The sequence below is a fragment of the Centrocercus urophasianus genome, unplaced genomic scaffold (genome assembly GCF_019232065.1).
Source record: "Centrocercus urophasianus isolate 14NV4802_14NV808 unplaced genomic scaffold, USGS_Curo_1.0 seq_10, whole genome shotgun sequence".
Classification (NCBI taxonomy): domain Eukaryota; kingdom Metazoa; phylum Chordata; class Aves; order Galliformes; family Phasianidae; genus Centrocercus; species Centrocercus urophasianus.
Window position 1 is genome coordinate 62449847 of NW_024884142.1, and position 23125 is coordinate 62472971.

A 23125-nucleotide genomic window follows, 5' to 3' on the forward strand; every position below is an offset into this window, starting at 1 on the left:
GGGAGGTGGGGAAAGGAAAGTTCTCTCTGTCAGCAAATCAGTAAGAATCATAAATAACCAAGGTTGGAAAACACTTCTAAGATCATCCAGTCCAACAGTCCACCTACCACCAATATTTCCCCACTAAACCATGTCCTACAGTACATATTTCTTGAACATCTCCACCTCTGGAGATGGTAACTTATCCATCTCCATGGGCAGCCTTAGAATTCTACTGAGACAAAGGAGACTGCAGGTTGTGCACTGTGACAAATGCATCATAAAGGATCCAAAGCCTAATTGTCACAGGACACACTTGTTCACTACCAGGCTGGTGTGGCAATCTTGAAAAAATCATGGGAAGCATCAAGTAAATGTGAGAATGAAGGAAATTAGCTGTGTAATTGCAGTATCTATTTATTGATGATGTTGTAGAGAAAGGTTTGCATCCCAGGGTCCTGAGGAAATCAGTTGATGTAGTCACCAAGCCATTCTCAATGTTGAAAAGTCATGACAATGAGATCAATTCCCTGCTGATTAGAAAAGAGGCAGCATCATACCCATTTTTAAGAAGGGTAAAAACAGTGACCCAGGAAATTACTAACCTGTCAGTCTCACCTCTGTACCAGGAAAGAGCAGATCGTCCTGGAAGCTATGCCCAGGCACATGGAAGACAGGGAGTTGATATGGGAGAACCAACGTGGCTTCACAAAGGACAAATCCTGCTTGACCAACATGATGACCTTTTATGATGGTATCAATGGACAAGGAAAGAGCCACTGATGACATCTATCTTGACTTCACTAAGGTCTTTGATAAGATACCCCACAACAAATTGGAAAGATATGGATTTGATGGGTGGACCTTTCAGTGTACAAAGAACTGGCTGCAGGACTGAGTCCAAAGAGTGGTGGTTAATGGCTCAGTGTCTGGATGGAGATCACTGACAAGCATTATCCCCCAGGGGCCAGTGCTGGGACCAATACTCTTTAATATCTTCATAAATGACATTGACACTGGGGTTGAGTGTACCCTCAGCAAATTTGCTGATGACCGCAAACTGTGGTTTACAGTCAACAAGCCTGAGGGATAGGATGCCTTCTAGAGGGACCTTAGACTGGCATGAGCAGTTGGCCCAGCTGAGCCTCATGAGGTTCAACAAATCCAAATGCAATTGCACCTGGAACTAGGCAATCCCCACTACAAATACAAGCTGGGAGATGAAAGAATTGAGCACAGCCTTGCTGAAAAAAAAAAAAAAAAAAAAAAAAGAGCAAAAAAGCGCAAGCAGCTGGGGGTACTGGTGGATGGGAAGCTGAATGTGAGCTAGCATTGTGCTCACAGCCCAGAAAGCCTACTGTATCCTGGGCTACATCAAAAGAATCATGGTCAGCAGGGTGAGGGAGGTGATCCTACCCCTCTATTCCACACTGGTAAGGCCACACCTGGAGTACTGAAGCCACATGTGGAGTCCTCAGTACAGGAGAGATGGATCTATTGGAGTGCATCCAGAGAGCCACAAAAAAGTGATCCAAGGGATGGAACGCCTCCCCTATGAGAACAGGCTGAGAGAGAGGGGGCTGTTCAGCCTGGAGAAGAGAAGGCTCTGAGATGACCTGATGGTGGCCTTTCAGTATCTAAAGGTGAGCTCCAGGAAGGAAGGGGACAGACTCTTTAGCAGGGTTTGGGGATGTTTAGGTTGGCTATCAGGGGGAAGAGAGAGTAGTGAGGTGCTGGAACAGGCTGCCCAGAGAGGCTGTGGACGCCCTGTCCCTGGAGGTGCTCAAGGCCAGGTTGGATGGGGCCCTGGGCAGCCTGGTCTAGTATTAGATATGGAGGCTGGTGGTCCTGTATGTGGCAGGGAGTTTGGAGCTTGATGATCCTTGTGGTCCCTTCCAACCCAAGCCAACCAATGATTCTATGATGCCTTAAACAAGGGCTGGACAATTATTAACCCTTCTGTAATAACTAAACTTTAAAGCACCCCTTTTCATCACTCTCCCTACCTACTTTGCAGCTTGTTTCAGTCCTCCTCCATACTTACTTAACACCATCTGTGGAGGGCTTTTCTCCTTGGTTTGCTGTAACTTATCACCTGTGAAATTGTGACTGTGAAATTGGTTTGCTCAGCTCTCCTGGAACTCCTTCTGGTTCTGGCTTTATGGATTCTTTGCTCAGAGGTTCTCAGGTACCTGGGACACAATTGGTGGTTTTCAGGCTTCTTTGATTTGTGCAATCTGAAAAATTTGGTACAGTGAAGTTAAGCCTGCTGGTATTAGGCTTGTTCTTTACAGTTACCTCTCTCTGACCTCTTAGAAGCAGCCCGTGCTCTATAAATACTAGGTATAAAGCTGTGGCTGTAAGTATACAAATATATCATTTCCAGTGCCATAGTGACAACAAAGGAGACTCGGGACACAAATATAAGTAAACCCACAGAATCTAAATGTAGTGTGAAAAAACAGAAAATCCCTTCTACTATCATTCTCATTTTATTAGCATACTTTGTTCTTGAGCAGAATGTTTCTGCTCTTTTTGGAGTAAGGGTAAAAAAGAGGCAGAGTTTTCTGGTAGTTGATTATGAATGTGCTTCAGAGGATTCAGAACTCAGGTGCAAATTGAGCAGGCACATATGAAGCTTCCCTAACATCTGGATTTAACAAACTACATCATGGAATGATTTTTCAAGGAATTCAGCCCACTCCAATGTCAGATTGGATAGAACTATTGCTAAACTCATTAGCTTCTGCAGATGCGATTAAAGGAAAAAAGAAATTTTCACAGTACTAATTTTAATCAGCGGTATTTCATTCTCAATACTTCTTTACTAAAGACTTACTTTCTTTGCAAAAATTCAGTCGGTCTGTGACAGGAGACAGAAACTGTGATGTGTAACCCAAAGCCTTTTTCTGCTCTACTTCCAAGGCGATGTCTGTGGACTTAATTATATCCACTCATCCACTGAATTGCCCCTGTTCAAATCTTTATATTCATCTAACGCTATGAAGTTGTATGGCAAATTTCCACTTCAAGAAATAACCTCATAGACCTCACTCCTTATGGGATATATGGGATTTCTGTGTCAAGGTGAGGTACCCAGCAACCAGAGACCACAGTGTAGCTGCCACTGTGAAATAGCTATATCGGGGCAAAGATGCATTGATCTGCTTATACTTGGAGCATGGTGCATCAAGACAGCACTGAGTCAAGCGACCTTCCTAATGAAGAATGTGAAAATGAGCTTTTACAATTCAGTATGTTAATAGCAAAGATGGGGAGAAGAGTCCTTGCAGAGGGCACAAATTAAGAAACACATGCTGGGAACATCAGATCTGAACAGATTTTGCAGTGTCTTGGTTTCTCTTAAAAGTGACCCAACACTATAGGCTCAGCTTGCAATGGCTGGTGTGGTAATGCTTTTGCTTTATTAAGGAGGTGGAATAATTGTTTTTCTTCATCTTTTCTAAAGGTCTAATTCTCTTTCTTAAAAACAGACTATGAGAGCAAGCTTCCAAATAACTGCACAGAAGGATGGGAAAACATGTTCTGATAAAAGGTTTCTCAGCCACAGCTTTTACTTTAAAGCCAAGCCTAAGCAAATACTTTCTGAATATTTAATATTTTTTTGGTTTTTTTTTTGTTTTGTTTTGGTTTTTTTTTTTTTTTTTTTAGATTCATGCCTTTTTTCCTTCTTAATTTTATTATTTTGGGAATATTAAGTAGAAAACTGAAGAATTGTGTATAAAGCTGTCTTGCTGCCAAACAACGTATTCCCAGAGTTGCCAGACTCAAAGGCTGTTTTCATGATTGAACTTTTTTGGTTTACATCAGTGACTGAGCTACAGATCTTACAATATTTAAGGTTTTATTGTATTTTATTCTGGATCATTGCAATGGAAAATCATATACATTCATATATTGAATAGTAAAGCTCCTGTTGATGCTACATCTTGTTGTGTGGGTGTAAGTGTTCTGTTTGGATTTTTGCTGAAGGGCTCATCCAGTGGTCTGGAGAGTAAATGTACCCACATTGCTCCATTTTGGAGACTATAAAAGAATCTCATACAGAATCTTGAATGTAGTAACTCATTGAGAAAACTTTCAACTTTACACAAACCTTTGGCTTTTTATACCCATTTATGGGGAAATAGGAGTAGAGAGAAAGTATTGTAAGTGAATGCAGAAGTAAAGGTTGCAGCACTATATATTTTTCAGAGCAGCTTGTTGGCCTCAACTCTTCATTTTAAATGCTGAGTAGCGGCACCTGGAGTGATTTGATGGAGATTTTTGAGCACATCCAGCTGCTCAAGACTCCTGCGGAAATTGAGATTATTTTGGGGCTTGTAAATCTGTAGTTGGTTTCAATATTACTTGGTCAACTTGATTTGTGCACTTCCTTCTTTCTCAATTTGTAGCTTTATGGGGACAGAGATCACCAGATTGCTGATAGCCTTTTAAAATTGCATTTACAAAACCAGAGTAAGCATGAAAAGATATGACCATGCACAGCCCTTCCCACATCCTCTGCTCTCTTGCTAACACACGTGATACTACAGCAAATGTTGTTTCCACAGCACGCAGCCCAATCAAAAGCTGAAGGTATAAAACCCTTCTTATTTTCCATCTGTTGCTCCCATCATCCCACTTGCTGACATCTTGAGAACTGTGTGTGAGGGGTAAAGGAATCTGTGGGGTGGCTCCAGTGACGTCCCTGGAATTATGCCATGGGTAAATTTGATGCACTGCATCCGTAGTTACAAATTCTGAGCCAGGAAAGAAAAAACTTGCTTAAAAAAAAAAAAAAAAAAAAAAAATCCATGTTAGCTAACAGTAATCTCCAGGCTTCATTATGGTGATATCACACAGAAATAATAGAATGGATAGTGGCTGAACATGGGCTCATTTCAGCTGTTATTCTGCTAGTTTTCTGCACTGCAGTATAATGAGACATACCACAATGGTTTTAAATCTGAAAAGGGCAAACATTAGAAAACCACCCTTAGCTGAACATTTTCCTGTTGATTTCACTTCAACTGTTGTGAAGGACTGGAATCATGGTGGCATACCAGATTTCTTTCACATACATATAAGAAAAGAGACTCGATGTATCTGAAAGATGTGGTCATTGCATGTTTACATTCCTCATAAGGAAGCTTCAGAAATGAGACTTAGGCAGGGTGATCCCTTCAGCCTCTGACGGTTGAGGAGGGCTCAAAGGTGCTTGAAAATGGAGGCTGACACTGCTGCATCAGAGCCACTGCTGCAGAGAGTGGTTGGTCAGTCCATCTCTGGCATGCCACTGCTTTGTCCCTGGTCGGAGGCAAAGCTCACAGATGCCTTGTTTATCTGCATGCCTCCACTGAGCAATCTTTGCATCTCTGGGGATTTTACACTTGGTCTAGAAGAAAGCTGGGCTTGGGCTCTCCCTTACCTTGTAGCTTAGGAGATTTTGGCCCATGGTTTGCTTAACAGATGGAGACTAAAAAAGCTCAGATTGCATCAAAGACAAGAAGGTTGCTAATTATCCAATTCCAAAAGTATTAGAGGATTAATGAAATTTTAAAAATCATTAGCTTGGCCTAGTCTGTAAATGGTTCTTGAAGCTTCCTTAATTCCTTTTCTGTCTCTTTCTCTCCCCTCACCGTTCTGTCCCTCCATTTGGTTTCTATTCTTTCTTGTGGTTAAGGATAGTTAAGGAGCAATTTGCTTCTACAACAAAGTGTAAACGTCATTTTTTCTTTGATAGAAGGAAACTGCTGATGTGGTCCATCCATTTCAGCAGTAAATGACTTGGATTCACTAACACTTGGAGCAATGACCACACTGTTAGCTCCTGCAATGGAGATGCTACGTAAAGCTGTTTCTCAGATAGCTGTCAGAACTATGCACTTGCTAAGTAAGTCACAGTGAAAGTGCCACACTTCTCACTTCTAAAGTGTGCCAGGTTTGGTGCTAGACATTTAATTGACTCCCTGTATGACATTTTTTGCATTCTTTTAGGCCTTTGTACTGCTAGTAGCTGTGAAATAGATGGATTTTGCATATTGCTTCTGATGGGAGAAGTAGATGGTGAATGTTTCTATTGTGTATTGCCACAACAGTCAGCAAAGTTGAGCATCTCTGATTCTCACTATAAGGCTGCGTATGTAGATGAAAAATGTTTGTATGATGTTCAGCATACATATATAAAATAACATTGCATGAAATTGTTTATAGATATTTTGTGATTGTGTTTCAGATCTGTTTGTTTTAATGGTGTATGTTTTGCAGTGCTGTCAGCAGAGTCAGCCCCTGGTCTTTGATGGACTGAGTACTGATACACTTCCCCTTTGTATCTGGTTGTTATTAAAATCCTCAGTGTAAGTGTCACCAGAATATACTAACTTTTGTCAGTGTAGTGAACCACAGTCATATTTTTGGTGCCAATCTTCCTGGAATATTGGCCATCCAAGTCTTTGCATTGCCCTATTTCTTGCCTCCAGGGCTTTCTCCAGCTGAGGAAAAAAATCAATTTCCAAAGGGAAATGCTAGGGAGAAGGTCCACTCTCCTGGAGTGATTGCATTGAAGTAGATCTGAGTGTTTTCCAAGGGACTTTGTGCATGTGCAGTGCCATGTCTAGCACTGTGGGATGAAGCTTCCCAAAGATAGCCATCAGTTCTTCAGTTCACAAAGAAAAGCGGACAAGGAAAGGTGGAAACTACTGCCCACACTGCTCCCAGAGCCCTAAGTCAGCTACTCTTGGAATGTCACGGCCCAATGGTATCACTACATGTAGTGAAATGGTGATACCTCACTGCTTAATAGCATGTCTTCTGCACAGCTGGGATTCTCCAGGACTACAGGTGTGCTCTGGATCAAGTGTGGGCACACAGTCATATTTCTGTCAAATCAGCTGGGGCACATAATGATGAAGCTTGTGCAGTTTTATACTTTTATCTTGGCTTTATGCTTGCTTTGGGAGGAGAGACATTATCTGACCTGGCAGAAGGTCTGAGCAGTAGAGGCAGTGATACCTCATCTGGCACAAAACCTGTCAGTACAAAATTAAGTCATCATTTCTCTTTATTTGAGTTGGCAGTGTCATTCATTCTGGATCAGCACTTTCATCATGTGTCTGGCAGCATTTCTGACAGAGCATTAACAGCTCTAAAGTGGGATTTACTGAGCTGTGTGATCACAAACTTATTGTTTCAGCTTACTCTGATAAAAAGGCAGGGAACTACTGGGTGGTGGTATTTATCAGGTTTCAGAATGCTCCTACCCAGAACAGTTTTCTAGTTAGGAGCATTTCTTCCCCAATGGAAAAAAAAAAAACCAAAAACCCAAACCACCAAACTCCAAGTTCCCATCCATCCAGAAAACCCCACCCCAGTACAGAAAACGCATGGATTAAGGTTCATATGTAACTTTTGACACACTCCCCCAAGCCAAACCTTTTGTGTAAACGGGAAAAAGAATCCTTTTGTAGTGTAGAAAGTCAACAAAGCATAAATCACTATTTTGTTTGTTCTGTTGCTGGACATGCCAAACAAGAAAACACCACCAGACTTGTGAAATTCTTCCATTAATCCTACTGGAGTAGTTACTCTTCGGATCATGAAAAAGCACTTAAACATATTCCACCGACTAAAATGTAATACTTCACTAGTTACAATAAGGATGGTGTTAGGCATTAGCTCCAAATATTTGAGTTATTTTTGTACCTCTTATTTCTATCTCTATTTCCAGAAATGATCTGTAATAGAGTGGTTTAAAAAAAATAATTTGTCTTCCAAAAAATGAAAGACATTGTCTAAAAGTTTAGTCTTCCAATAATTCTATTTGTTAATGAATCCTCAGAGTAAACAAACATTCTTTTACCCACAGTTTCTGCTAAGCACTTGTCTTTTGTTTCAGACCCAGTACATTCTTGAATGAGGTAATGCCTACATCTCTTAGGCCAGGAATGTATTCAGATTGGGTACTGAAAAATAGAGGATAGAGGCAGAAGAATAATACCTGGTTCATGGTAAATACGGGTTGAATTTCAGCTCAGCTTCCAAATTCCTGTGTCCATAGGAAAGAATTGAGACTGCTTGTCTGAATTCAAAATAGTACCTTTATCAGTTTGTTAACAAATTTAAAGTTTTGTGTATGTGCCCTCAAGTCCACTCAAAATATGTTGTGTGTACAAATGTGTCTTACAGTAAAATTGCATCAGTTTAAGTGAGATGCTACTGTCCTCAATGTAAAAAGTTTTCAAATTCACTCGTTTATAAGCAGCTGCTAAAGTGTATGTTTCTTGGCATGGAAGCTGAAAAGGATCCTGGTTCCTCCCAAGCTGTAAGTGAACCTCAAAAAATAAATAATCCCTCTGCATAATAATGAAAAAGCTCATCTGTTCCACCAGAGAATGCTCCTCCTGCGTGCCTCATGCAGTGTCAGCATCCTACATTTTCCCAGAACCTTTTGCTTTAGATGTGAAAGACAGACAAGCAGAGTTTTCAGAAGTACATTAAATAATCTTTATTGAGTCTGTAATTTCAGGGACAAAGCTATAATCTCAGTCCAAGTTACCCATACACTGTTGTACCAAGCTCTCATATTCTTTCACTCATTCAATAAATGAACAATAACATAGAACGTTATTAAGAGGTGGAACTGAAAAAAAAAAAAAAAAAAACACCCTATACTCTCAGTTTTGAAAACAAAAAAGTCTTACTCTCATTTGCAAACAAACTGCCTTTAGCAATAACCATAGTATGCTTATACTGAAGGACAAAGTAATTCTCCTGACGTTTTGGAGATGGTACATGAATAGTTGTCCTGAAAGAAAGTACAACTATGGAGAGCACTGAGAGCTTTTCCATATCAGCAGTGTAAAAGTGATAAATGCTGTTTTAGACTAGAAAGAATTATTCACAAGAGGGAGGGACGTTCCTAAATCTCCAATTGGAAAGAGCCTCTTAGGAGGCCTTTGTATCTGAGGCTTTTTCTGTGGATGTGCATACGGACAAGATCCTCCCTGCAAAATGTTATGGCAGAGGTGGTTTGGACATGTTGTCTCTTTCTGACGTTTTGTTTTTATTACGATGACCCTTCTGTATAGTTACAAAAAAAAAAAAAAAAAAAAAAAGCACCACAATATATATGGATACGTATTTACAGAATAAATGGCAAAAGAGGAAATTAGATACAGTGACATTTATATCCAGGCATTAACAAACAAAAAGGTCCCTTGTGCCGACTCAGAGGTTGTTCAAAGTTCGTTAAGCAAGTCCTTTTCTCTGCACATCGGTTCTCTTGTTTTGCAAATGAGAGCCAGCAGGATGTCTCAAGGCAAGAAACAGATGCTTGCTCTCCTTTAAACCATGGTCATAACCTTCAGAGAGGCAGGTTGGAATCTCCTAATCTTCTTCTTCAGTGCCTTTGAAGCTTTGATGCGGCAGATTTTGGGCACTGGGGGAAGAGGCTTGGAAGAGACCTGGACAGTCCCCAATTGTCTGACCGATCCTTCAGGCCAGATCAGCTCACTTTCATCCCCCTCATCATAGTCAAGCGCAAGGCTGCTACTGTTACTGCTGTCATCTGAATCACTTTCACTGGACTCACTGTCCCCAAAACGGTTAGCGGTAAAATCACTGACCTCTCCTTCGCTCGTCTCTGCGATGGTGGAGTGAAAGAGGGAAGCACACTCTGCTGAGTACTCAGAATGGTCTGATTCACTTTTGGCATAAGCTCCATGGTGATGACTCTTGGGGCGAGCCCTCATACTGACAGTGCGCAGGACACCGGCTCTCCTTCCTGGCTGCCTTGGTGCTCCTACACCAAAACCACCAGAGAGGCTGGCCCCATGGCTCTTGGCAGAGATTTCCACTGTGGACTGCCACTTGCGCTGCTTTTTCTTGCTGGCTGTGTCTTCACAAGTTGCTTCAAGGGAATAGAGTGCATTGGCAGAAGCTCCATAGAGCTCTGGCCTGGATGGCACAGTGGGAAGCCTGACCTGCACAGGGAACAAGCTAGACTCTGAGCACGACCTGCCAGTCACATCACCAGAGTACGAAGGTCTCCGGGCAAGGCTCTTTGCTCCGTGTGGTCTGTGGGGCTGATTCCATTCAGCAGGCAGCCTGGCAGTGCCATGAGTCCCTCTCACCTTTTCCAAATAAAAGGCCTGCTTCCCAGGACGTAGTACCTTTTCACTGTTTCTCCTCTTTATCTTCACTGCTTTTGTTTTGGAGCTGGCAAACTTGACTCGGACTTGATGGGATTCTGCAGGGACAAACTGAGCGTGGACAAATTCACCGCGTGCTGCTCGCTCCTGACCTCCAGCATTAGCCAATTTGGCACTGCCACATTTTTTGAGGGACAACTTTTTAGGTGGGGTGTCTTTAGCGTTCCAGGTACAAAAGCTGGAGTCCTCCTGGCACAGCTGTGAGCATGAAGAACTGTGCTCCAAACTGTTCTCCCTTGCTTCTGCCAGGGGAGAGCCCCTTGCAGCAGACTTGGCAGGAAGACAACTATTCACAGCTGATGGTTCTGCATCAGGGAAACCGGACGGCTGCTCTTCATTCACACAGTGCATGGCCTCCTGCAGCTTGGCACATTCCCCCTCCGGCAGCTCTCTCTGCAGCTTTCCTTCAGCTTTGTTACTTTCCAGAGAACTTGCTTGTTTTTCCAGCTGGCTGTTGCTGCTGTTAATTTTCACTCCACCGGCACTGGGGGTTATAATGAGTCTCTGGTGCATTGTGGCTGGCTGGCTCTTTGTTGAAACCCGCTCGCTGGCATCAGCTCGATTGTTCCCTTTGCATCTTGTCAGCTGCAGTAATTTATTGATGTAACCACCTGGTTTGGCTTCGGTGGTTGGCCTAGTCCTAATCAAGGTGGGACCTGTCACACTAGGCATGGGTTTGCTGGGGGAAGCCTGGAGGTCTGCTTCTGTGGATGTCCCCATTAGGGAGAAAAGGGGACTCTGTAAAGCCACTGCATGAAGGGGGCTTGGGTAAGGGTACACATCAATGCCATTCTTGGAGACCAAGTCATTCTGGAACTTGGGGTCCATGCTGAGCAAGTGCAAGTCTGCATGGCACAGAGGCGAGGAGGATTTGGGATCTGTCTCTTTCTGAAATCTAGCATCTGCTGGAATGAGTCTCTCCAAGTCACCTACACAGTGGATGAAAATAAATAACCTAATTAAATCACAGACAATTACACTCAAACTGGCTTGTGTTAAAAACACTGTTTTCAGAGGGATGTGCTAACTTTTACTAAAATCAGTAGCATCAGTGCAGAAAATAGTTTCAGTACTCCAAGAATATCAAATTATCTCAAGGCTTTAGCAAAACAAAGATTAGAATACATTTTATTGCCTATGATAAAACTAATTACTTTCCAGGAAATTTCAGCTGTCCTACTTAGACAAAAGTGAATCTCTGTATATACAAAAATGTTCCAGAATTTCAGATCAAGAGGAACACACACACACACAAAAAATATTTCTTAGTAGAGGTGAAAAAAGAATTCAGCAACCATACAGCCTGAAGCTAAATATCAGGTAAAATTATTCAATGCAACAAATACAGATTTTCTCATACTCTTTCCCCAGGATAGGATAAAGACTTCTCATGTCTAAATTACCTTTTTTAAAACTATAACTCAGAAAGAAATTCCTGATATTTCCAGCATACGAAGAGGTGTGTGTGTGTGCGTGTGCGTTGGCAGAAGCTCTATAGAGCTCTGGCCTGGATGGCACAGTGGGAAGCCTGACCTGCACAGGGAACAATATATATATATATATATATAAAAATATATAATAAAGTATATTATATATATATATAATTTATTATATATAATATAATAAATATATATATATATTTTTTCTCCTCCAACCCCTTTTTCACGTGTTTTGGAAAAAAATCTAAAGTACTGATCCAGCTGCTTTAGAAGGACTTGGACAGAATAGTGCTTCTTAGCCCCTTTGTGGCTGGAAGCTGTATCGTCCTATAGACCAGAGTGATGTGATTCTACTTCAGCCCAAAATCCAATGAAACTTCCTAACCAGGTCTCTAATTTAATTTGCTATCATTGCCAGCCTCATGCCTTTCTCAAATAACTTGTTTTATACTCAAACTTCTTGGAACATTTAATTCCAGAAATAAATATTCAGAGGTTTTACTACGAGGCAGAAAATCAGGACTGCTGTAATTGCATGTGGATTTTTACTAAGTCTACCTTAACTACACAGAAAAATGGACTAAGAAACCTTCTTATTTTGACAATAAGAAAAAAGATGTCTAAGGGCAAGTTAAATTTGACTGCTGCATCTCCCTCTCAGGAGCATCTCCTATTCTGTGAGAACCAGGCTGTGTTTCAGGAGCAGGACTGCTCCATCTGGATGAGTCTGCCAGTAGAATACTATGGTGCTAAGACTGCTGGAACTATCTGCAGTTAGCTTGGATTTCTTGGTATGGCAGTACAGACTGCACTACAAATTCTCAGCTAGCTAATTTCCTGGCTGCTGATTCGTGCTGCCGTGAAAGCTGAGCATTACATCCAAACATATTTCAGTTACAGTGACTACTTCTGTTCTATTAGAGGAAGCTTCTGGAAGAATTAAAATTTGGAGTTTTGTGCAGTGTCCTACCTAAGGTGCTCTCAACTCCGCTACAGCAAAGATCAGGATGATGACATCTCACACAATATAATTACATAATAATTACAACATTCTTTAGGAATGCTTTTTACATTCTCTGCAGCATAGAAGTTCCATAAAAAGGTGGTTTGTTCTGCCACAAACTGATTTTTCCTCAGCATTACACTAAAGGGGAAGGCAAAACTCAAACACGTTCTAGCTCAAACAAAGCATGCCTTTGTGTAACAGAAATCCAGACTCATTACATGATGAGAAAGCATCAGGATCACAAGCTTTTCACAAGAATAACTTATTCCACTACAAAGTGAACAGTTAGTTAAAATTCAAAGAAGTGACTCAGTACTGCGAACAAACCAGGAAAGGGTTAAAAGAAAGCTGTGCTTGTGGTGGTTTAGCAAGCTTTCCTGCTGCCACTGAAAGAATGGGCAACCTGTTTGTACCTGTAGTTACTGGTGGGGGCAAGCTAAGGAGAGGAAAAGAGAATTTCTTCCAATTTTCAAATGATGCTTTTCTGAAGTAACATCTTGACTCACTTCTCTGAAACACGGTCAATTTTGCAGGAATTGTTTTTTCAAGAATACATGGAAGCAACAATCCCACTACTTATGGTTCTCACGTTGAAAAAAGGAAGAGGTTGTAGCCAGGAAGCAGGGAGTAAGAGGCAGGAAAGAAGGAGAACTACAAGAGGTCTGTATCCTCACTCTTCCCCGATTAACATCAACTATCCCTTTTTCTACTGGCCTATCTCCATATCCAAAACTCATTAAAAGCCCCATTTGCTAAGAATAAAACCTTGCAACAGCAAGTCTGCAGTCTGAATTTGGAAGGCATAGACCATTAAGACCAGCTCCACTCATTAGCATCTGAGAAGACTTGAGAAGATTGTGATTTTATGTTGCAATTTACCATAATCACTTCAGGTGTGTCTGCACAGACAGGTACATCATACCTGGTCTTAGCTTCTGCTCTAAGCAAGCCAGAGGTAAGCGAAGCTAGGGCAAGAAGCTGCAAAAATCACAGGAACACTGTACCTGAAAAGACATTGTCTACAGCTTTACTACTTCTATAATGGAACTGCCTCACATCTGGTTGGGTCACCCTAAGAACTACCCTAACACAAAGCTGTTCTGGCCATGGAAGGATTCAGAGTGAATAGTAACATGATGCCACTTAACAACTCAGTAAACAAGAGACTCAGAACATTATCAGGTTAATCCATTACATGTAAAGGTGTGACATAAATTCATAATTGATGCAGAACTAGGGTCAAGTCTGGTTTCCAGATGGTTGATTAATATTTGGTGTTTGTTATCCCTATCCCTAGTAAGTTATGAAAAAGAATATTGCAAATCCATATTAATTTCAATAAATATGGCTTGAAAAAAAAATCTTATCATACTCGTTTTACAACAGATTGAGAACAAAGACATTAAGTCTAGAAATGGCAATTTCTCTTAAAATTTGTTGTAAAATCTTTCTTGGTAAAACTTGACAACTCTAATACTGAATTCACTTCATATTTTTCACACATCCTATACTTTCACACAAGGCATTTCAAATATGCAATTTTTTTAAATTCAGAAGCAGGAAAAATTAAAAAGTTATCTAGAATTTCATTACAATTTTACCTCATGCACTTAGATACTTTTCTATCTCTAATTGCATCTGACCGCGTATTTGTTACTGTTTAAAAGTATCCAAGTATGAGGCAAGTGAAAGTGGTACAGTAAATGGCTGGGCTCTGTGGTTTCAATTAATTCTTACTTTGCATATTTAAAAAGAGTGCTTTATATTGATTACACTAGTGGTTGTATATTGCTCTAAGAGTAATAAAGAGGACTCTGACCTTCTCTTGAATGAGCACCAGTTCTGCAATTGATTACCTGTGGAAACTGGCCTCGGTCTGGACCTGGCAGGAGTCCCAGAAACGTCCGTGCTTGCTGTAATCCGACATCCATCGCTGACATAGGTTCCCTGCTGTTGGAAGCTCGTGTTGTGCACAGTAGTTTCATCTGCAGACTTGGGTCGGTAATCAAACACACTGAGCCTCGCTTTAGGGTGTTGAGAGCTGGGCAAGAGACTGGTGTGGGAGGAGGAGATGGACTCACTGTACACAGAGGTACAAGAATTGGAGAGTGAGCAAGAACCACCATCACTCAGGTCGTAGAAGCCTGCAGAGTTTAAATAAATAAGAAAATATTTCTGAATTACAGTAACTAAGTGGAAGAAACAAAGAAGATAAATCTCCATTTGCTATTTGCTAAGTTTGTGATAATTTATTTAGGCAAATTTTGCAAAGGCATGCTCCAGAGCAGCTACCTTTTATTGGACTTCGGCATATGTACTTTGGCCCTGAGCCAGGTCAGGATGGATATGCACATTTAGTTCTGAGGGTGACATGGGGTTAAGTGTAGCACCATCATACTCTGTTCTTCATCGGAGAATGTCTGCAGTGTATGCTATGCAGCTGGTGTAAAACAGAACCATCATATACTGTTCTAACTTGTGCTAGGTGCATACAAGCAGAGTTTGTTTAGGAAAGTAGACAAAAAGTAGTCTGTGCTCAGGTAAAACAAACAGCAAAGGATGCACTTAGCTTTCCAACTGTGTATGTGCTAAGTGTTCAACTCCTGAACACTCTTGACACTCACAGAAATTTGCACACTTTAGAGCTACCGCAAGTATTATCCAGCAAATCCATATGCATACCCATACAGATACAAAATGCATGATTGAAAACTATTGGAAGAACTAGTTAGCGGCAAGATTCCTCTTTTCTGCTCAGCTGTTTGTAAAAATATCTTTCCTCGTCTCAATGAAGACTGAAGGCTTTTCAGAATTCTGTTTAAGAGGTGTTCCCATTGTCACAGACCAGATAACAGTAGCTGGTTTTAATAGACATTTCCCAGTTATAAAAGACAGAGGATCAGCTTTCCATGTCACTCAGACCAGAAACCTGTTTCTCTGTCTGTGAAAACTTCAGTCATCAAACTGCTGGGTTGTATTTTTCTCAGCGTCTTTCAATAAAGCTGCTTCATTTTTCCATAAATGATGAAAAATTCATTAGTGGTAATGATCTTCAAGGCTTCAGTTAAGTTCAAGATGCTACAGATTCAAGCAAAGTACTGACTTGGCTGTTGGTCTCCTCCTTTTCTACCAGGTATTCCAGCCACTTTGCCATTCTCTGCTGGACACAGTAATGAATAAATAAATCTGTATCCTCTTTGTCCTTCTGTTCATGGCTCAAATATAATTTTTTTAAATAAAAAATTTCCATTAAAGAAATACTATGGAGTCAAACAGCATTTCCCAAGTAAATTCACTTCCCAGGAAATTTCCCATCACCTCTGTGTGTGCATTCTATGCAAGGTCACTACTCTCCACCTCAGTCCTGGGGCGCTGTTTATGACCAGAACAAAAAAGAGTTCTGCTCAGCAGTTGACATCTTCAGTTCTACCCAATCCACATCCCTGGGAATAAATGACCAAGTGCACATTACCTGAGCTGGGGCGGCTGTCGCTGTCCAAGTATTCACTGGAAGTCTTACTGACGTCCAGTTTCAGCTCACTTATTCGCTGGTCAAGCTGATCCAGGTGGCTTTTCAAGCCGACATCCTGTCTCCTCAAGCGAGACTGTTCATAAATCAAGAAAAGAAGGGGGAAATGAAGAATAATCACAGTTAGAATCTCGGCAGAAAAACATGAATTCAGGCCATCTGTGCTGGTCAGATTCTGCACTCAAAGTATTTTGCTTAGCTAGGGACTGTTGCAATTGGCTCTCTGTAATGAAAGTGACATAATGGGCAAGTACAATATGTTTTGTATCTCAGCATTTATTGCCTTCTGCCCAGCTGAACATTTTCTCAAAATGCATCATTCTGAACATACTATTTTAACCTTTGCTTATTTGCTTGTTTTTGTTATACCTATGGCAGGGACTGTATCACAGGCAGTCTATAGCAGGGACTGTACCACTAAGCAGGATGGCAGTCTTTTCATTAATTAACATATGATGTATGTACTGCATTTTCTGTACGCTGCCTCTGGGTAGTGGATGAGATCAACATTATGAATTGCCTGAAAGAACTCTAAGATACTTTCTGATGAATGGAAATTACTGTGCATGGGTACATATTCTACTAGCACACAAAGTACAGTCAGCATACTGAATTCTGCAAAACATTTACTCTGATGACATCTCCTTATAGTAGAAAGAGCACATTACACAAATTGTGCCATTTATGTTGCTGAAAAATTCCCTTGCACATCTCATGTCTACCTAGCTACTTCCATATGTTTTATGCAAGGAAGAGTTGGCATTTGAATTCTGCTGTGAAAGTGACTGTATTTAAAATAATCCTTCATAAGATAACAACATGGCCTATTGCCTATTGCAGTCACTGACCAGGCTGATCTGAAGTAACAGCTCTCGCAGTTGCTTCCCCAATACTTACGCAGCCAGTTTAGCGGGGCAGATGGCCAATCATTAAGGTACCAGTCAAAGAACCATAGTTAGTTTCTGTCAAACTTCTCACATGGCACCTGGCAAATTATCTGAGCCCAGACGCTATTTAGGAGGCTTATAATTATATCATGCCTAGCCATGCATCCTACAGCACTCTAAAGAAAGGTAGTCTCTTGAAGTTGGTCGTAAAATGGTGCTCATAACCCATGTAAAGCCAGGTTTCCATTCAGTAATGGCAAGAAAAACATTCTTCTTGAAACACTCTTGAAAATGATCCTTCTTTATGAGTACATTTCACATTTAAAAGTGTAAATGGCAGTTCTAGCAGCATTTCCAACCCATTATAAGTAAATAAATATGTAGGTCCCTGAAAGTATCTACAAAATTAAAGAACGTGCAGAAAATGAAAATCAGCATGTACGTATTTTCACCTTATGTTGCGATTATTCACCTTTTAAGATTTGCATTTTTAGGTTTCTCTTCAGCTATAAATAGAAAACACAAGGAAAGCAAAGATCCTTCAGTAATCAGTAAATGATTAGAAACTGAGACTCAAACAAAAGGCAAAAGGCAGATGTCCTGAGTTTCACAAGGTTGTTGATAATGAAAAAACTAAGAAAGTATTTTTTGCACGCTGTTACAGAGAACTAGAAAACACATAAGACACAAGAAATAAAGCTCCTTTCTGTTAGTGTTGCACATATAGAAACGTTTAAGCTCAACAAGTTCGTTATGGCTTCGTAGGAAAACAGGTGGTGATTTTCACGCTTCCTGTCTCACATAAACAGAAGGAAGACCAGGATAATAAAGGAGATTTTCTATCCCATCTACATGATGAATGTATGACCTCCTCAATCCCTCTTCATTTCCTTTATAGCGAAAAAGCAAAAACATGCCATGCCTCCTTCAATCCCACCTACTCAGGAAATCATGGCTGGAATTAATTGCTTAATGATTAATGTTTTGCCAGCCAATCCCTCAGTCTGTGGTTTCTGATTAATGACGGAGAGGCCACAAGGCTCTCAGGTATTCAAAGATTATTTATTATACCTCCAGGTTCTGTCTGCGCTTTCACAGCATTTTAACCAACACACATGATTTACATCATCATCTTTAACCCTTTTATGGTGTCTCACACCACTGGGTTTTCATGTTTCTGGCAGACTTCATAGCTTTGATCTTTCAGTTAACTCCTTCTGTTCTCCAAGACAAGAGGCACTTCTTACACTGGTTGGATAAGGACAACTTTTCCAGTGTGTTGCTTGAGGTTGTTGCTGTTGTAATAACTACGCTAAACAGCACCCAGAACAATAAAACCTAAATACACTTCCCTAATTCACAATATGAATTTTATATAAGACAAAACCTGGAAGGTGAAACCATCTGTTTGCTTGGGCAACACAGATGTGACTTCTTCTGCACAATGTACAATGCAGGACCAAGCTTTTCAAATCAACTTGTACTACTGATGGACTACAGTTCATTCTGGAGCCAAGCCTGGGATATCATCATACTGTCTATTATTCAAAAGGATGAACACTCTTTGCAAAGCAGGTTCCTTTGAGTTGAAGGAATTGGCACCCAGAATCAAGGCACCAAAAAGCACTCATCAGGTTTGACTATTTTGCTCTTCTATTCATCAGCTCAGTTCAGCAGTAAGGTTTGACATATACTGCTGTGGTCGTAGACAAGCATGTACTGGTTTTATTAATCCAACTGCATTTTAGAATGAAAAAGAATACAGCATTAATCTTACCTCGGCCTGTACATCTAAAAATCTATTCACTCTTGTGTCTTTTCTGACTGATACTGCAAAGCAAACGAGTCTGTCTCAGACCCTTATTCTGGTGCAAGATGAATTCCTTCTGCAAGCACCTATTTTTCTCAGCTGACCAAAACTTTAATATTCAAAATATACATATCCAGGATTTACAAGATGTTGTCTCCTATTGAGAACTATTCAAAGGAGAAAAAAATGTGCAAAATGCAAGGTACCAAGTGTTTTATTTTCTTTTCATGTAATTGCTGTCCATTTTTTACATTTTACTACTTTTACTACTTTACTACTATTTTACTTACATCACAGGCTTGTAAAACAAAATCATTGGATTTCAACTAAATCAACAAGATCTCATAAATATATTATCTGGGAAAGTGTGAGAAATACAGTATGCTGCTGCCTTAGGTATCTGTCTACTTAATGAAAGCGTCACAGACTTCTTTCTTTGTACTGTCTGAATTTATTCGCATCTCTTCTTTCTCCTGGGGGTCACCATGATAGAGTTTGGCCAAGAGACTAGATTAGCACCTCTGGGATCATTATTGGCATCACATCCGCTTCTTTTCCCAGTATTTACTACAGATAATCACAGTATCTTGCACCTCTCAGAAGAGCCCCTGACCATGATAAAGAGCTATTTGTAGGGCAAAATAACCTGTGGTTGCTGGGGCTGCAGAAAGCTTGTGGCCTTGCTGCCTAAGGCAAACTTCTGGATAGGCTAGTTGCTGAGGAAGAAACTGGGATGCTGGAGTGACATCCACAAATGGTTCCTTAAGCATTTGAAGGCTCCGCTCCATCTGATCCTGCTGGTAGAACTCAACTCCTCAGGAAATTTCTGTGCCTGACTCCTCAGGAAGCCTCTGTACTTCAGTTTCTCAACTTCATATCACAGGAGAAGCCTGAACTGACTCTTACTGATCTTGTATCCGTTTCCTGGAAGCCCTCAGCCAGCTCTGGCTGATAAAATTTCCCTATTTCATGTTGCAAAGACCAAACTTTTTATGAATTCAACAACCACCACACAAAAGCCCAGGGCTACAACCCTACTTGAAACTTGGCTCAAGACACACTGCAAGGCAAAACCATGTTTACATTGTTAATGAGTTTCTCAATCTGAAAGCTTATAGAGCTGTGATCACATACTTCACTATCCTTGGGCCAAGAACAACAACGATGAAGACATAACACTCCTCGAGCAATGCTGTGCTTTGCATTCCCTGTTGCTTTTAGTTTTAAATTAATTTCCTGTGATCAAGAACAAAATTTTCAAAGGGTTTGACTGCAATATGCTGACCACAAGGCACAAAGGAACTTCTTTTCAGTCTGTGGTCTCAGTTCTTAGGATCTGTGGACACCTAACAGTTCTTTGAAGACCATGTTTTCACTTATGCTTATTTTAGTATAATGCAAAGTTGAGGTCTGCACCTCTTTAAATATATGTCTGCAATTTGCAGGGAGAAAAACAACAACAGAAGGCTACCGAGATGCCAGACTGGAAGGCTTCCAGCAGCCACGGGTCAATCGGAAGTGCTTTGTATGACAACCTTAGGCATTCACAGACAACCGCAGTTCTGTGGAAGAACCTGCCCCTGGTTTGATGCCGTTGTGAATTTCCCCACTCAAGTGTTTCCATCACTTCCCTCCCAAGTAGCCCCAGAAGGTGTTCCCCATCTTACACTGGTATGTCCTTCTGACACCATCTCTCCTCAGCACTGAGATACTCTCGCCCTCCGAATCATGCAGGCCCAAGAGACCATTTCTTTCATTTTATCGTCTAGTTTCTCCCATGCCCTTGAAAGCCTTCTCAAGTACCAGTACAGTAATAGCATCATAGAATCATTAAGGATCCACGATCATCTAGTCCTGACAAGATAATCTTCTATTTTCAGCCCTTATGTGAAAAATACATAAACAAATGAGTAATTAAAGCACAACAGCTGACATTTAAAAAAAAAAAAAAATAACAAAAACAAATAGTCACTCTGGTCAGGGGTCATGGGGTGTTTCTGTTAACCCAGTGGCCCCAGACGGGCAATAAATACTTTCAGTTCTTTTTTCTTTTTGTTAAACACGTGTATGAAGTGGAGTCATTAGTTAACATGATGTGTGACAGGTAATCAGGCGGCGGCAGCCCACTCATCCTGCGGTTTTTCACTTTAATCACCACAGGGCCTCTCGTGTGCTCTCACATCTGGCGGCCCCCAAGGTCCGAGCCAATCTTCTCCCCAGCTGCCGACTGATAGAGCTGCGATAGCAACGAGCGTCCTTGCCGCGTTCGCACCCGGACAACTGACAGCAAGCCTTGCGCCAACACTAAGAGGTCTCTGCATTGAGATTACTGAGGTGCGCAATTGCCCACCTTGGAGATTAAAGCTGTGATTGCTGCCTCACTTTGGAAACTCGTTTCAGTCACGAGCTAGCGGGATTTTTTTTCTGTCCCAAAAGCGTGAAGCAAGCGTGAAGCAAGCACAAGGCCTGGCATTCAGCTATTACTGTCCGTGGGAGAGCAAAGTGCTGAGGGCGCACGAGACCCTTCTCCGCATGCAGTCCCGCACCTGTGTATACACACACACACACGGGCACACGCACACGGGCGCCCACGCCGCACCTGGCAGCGCTCACGCTGCAGCAGCGCTCCGCGCCCTCCTCTCATCCCCTCCGCACAGCGCCGCATCCAGCAGCGCTCCCGGCCCCGCGCAACGCCGGCTGAAGGTTTCCCGCAGCGCCCGTCCTGCGCGGAGCCGCTGCCGACACCGCGCCCAGGTCCGGCCGTCCGTTATAAGGCACGGTTCCCCGCGAGTTCCGACGAGAGGGGATAGCGGTGGTGCCCTTTATTTTTATTTTTATTTTATTATTTTTTTTCTCCTTCTTCCCCCCCTCCTCCCCGTCTCTTACCAGTTGTTCCTTGAGGGCGGTGAGGGTGGCCTCCAGCCGGAGCTCCTTGCTGTGGGCGCGCAGAGGATGCTCGCCTTCGCCCGTCGGCATAGCCAGGGCGGCCCGCACCAGCTCCTGCTGCCGCTCCCGCAGCACCTGGAGCTCCTGGAGGCCGGCCAGTGCCGCCTGCAGCCGCTCGCCCACCCGGCCGCGATCCCAGCCGCCCGCCCGCGGGGCGCCCAGCAGCATCCTCAGCGCTGGGCCGCGGCCCCGGCCATGGCAGTGGGGCGGCGGGGAGGCGGCGGGGCTGGTCCCGCTTCGGGCCGTGCCTGCGGCCAGGGCCGCTCGTACCGCTCCGCGGCTGGCGGCAGAGAGAGTGCAGCGTGGCCGCGGCGGCTCCTGCGGTTTTGGAAGAGAGGTGGGGAAGGGGGAGGGAGCGAGAGAGGGAGGAGGCAGGGAAGGGAAGAGGGCTGCAGCGCCGGGGCTACCTCTCGGGGTGGAAATGCCTGGAGAGGAGCCAGCGCCCGTGCGCTGCCTCCTCCCCGCACGGGGCGGCTCCTGCCTGCCTGCTCCTACCCCTGCCCTGGGGGCAGCCCGCGCCTCGGCCCCCTCCCGGCGGCGGGGAAGGGCAGGGCGTCCTCCCTTCGTCCTCGGGAGAGAGCTGTTGGGGAGCGCCCATCTCGATCGGGACAGAGCACCCTCCCAGCAGGAGCCTGCAGAGCTGGGGTATAGCAGTGTCTATGTCTGTGTCCTGGGAGAACGTGCTCGCTGTATGGGGACGTTTCCTGCCCAGAGCGTCTCTGAAAATATGAATGTTTTCTGCTTCCCTTCAGACTCTTTCAGATCCTGGCTGAGCCCTGCGAGTCAAGATCTGGTCTGGTTTGCCTGTCAGCGGTTCTACAACATGTGCACAAGACTGACATTGTCCATTTGAAAACAGTGAGGATTTTAGTGTACTGAGAGCTCTCAGGTATAAAATTTCCCTTACAAAACATGGTACTTGTAACTCCATTCCTTCCCTTGTTTGTTAATGCTTTCACATTAGGCACACACACAGAGGGTTGGCACATGTCTCCTTACTCTCTAGAAACCAACCTTTTTCATCTAATTGCAGGCATTTGCTATCTAGTATTGAATCTTTGGTCATCTCTTTGGAAGCACAACAAACATCTATTTTGTGGGTTCAGTGTATCTCTCAGCCTCACAAAAAGTCATTTCAAGGGCTCAGAATATATTTTAAATGGGTTCTAGAAAATGTTTGGTCATGGAAATTCAAGTCTATGGAGCTGCTTCTACCAAGAGATGCCACTGTTTAAAGCTCCCAAGACAGGCAGCTAAAGTTTCTTAAGAGGCAATGGATTAGCTGTGTACATAGCTTACTGTGAAGCAAAGGAGAGAA

The 23125-nt window shown here is 42.5% G+C and overlaps 1 protein-coding gene across 1 annotated transcript; it reads right to left on the reverse strand.

Moving 5' to 3' along the window:
- Positions 1-8500: 8500 nt before the first annotated feature.
- DACT2 (dishevelled binding antagonist of beta catenin 2) lies at positions 8501-22873 on the reverse strand. The gene is made up of 5 exons (XM_042816740.1): positions 22822-22873; positions 21748-22439; positions 16108-16240; positions 14492-14779; positions 8501-11119 (listed from the first exon to the last, which is right to left on the reverse strand). Exons 1-5 carry the CDS (start codon positions 22871-22873, stop codon positions 9324-9326), a joined length of 2961 nt encoding a protein of 986 aa, XP_042672674.1. The 3' UTR covers positions 8501-9323.
- Positions 22874-23125: the final 252 nt, after the last annotated feature.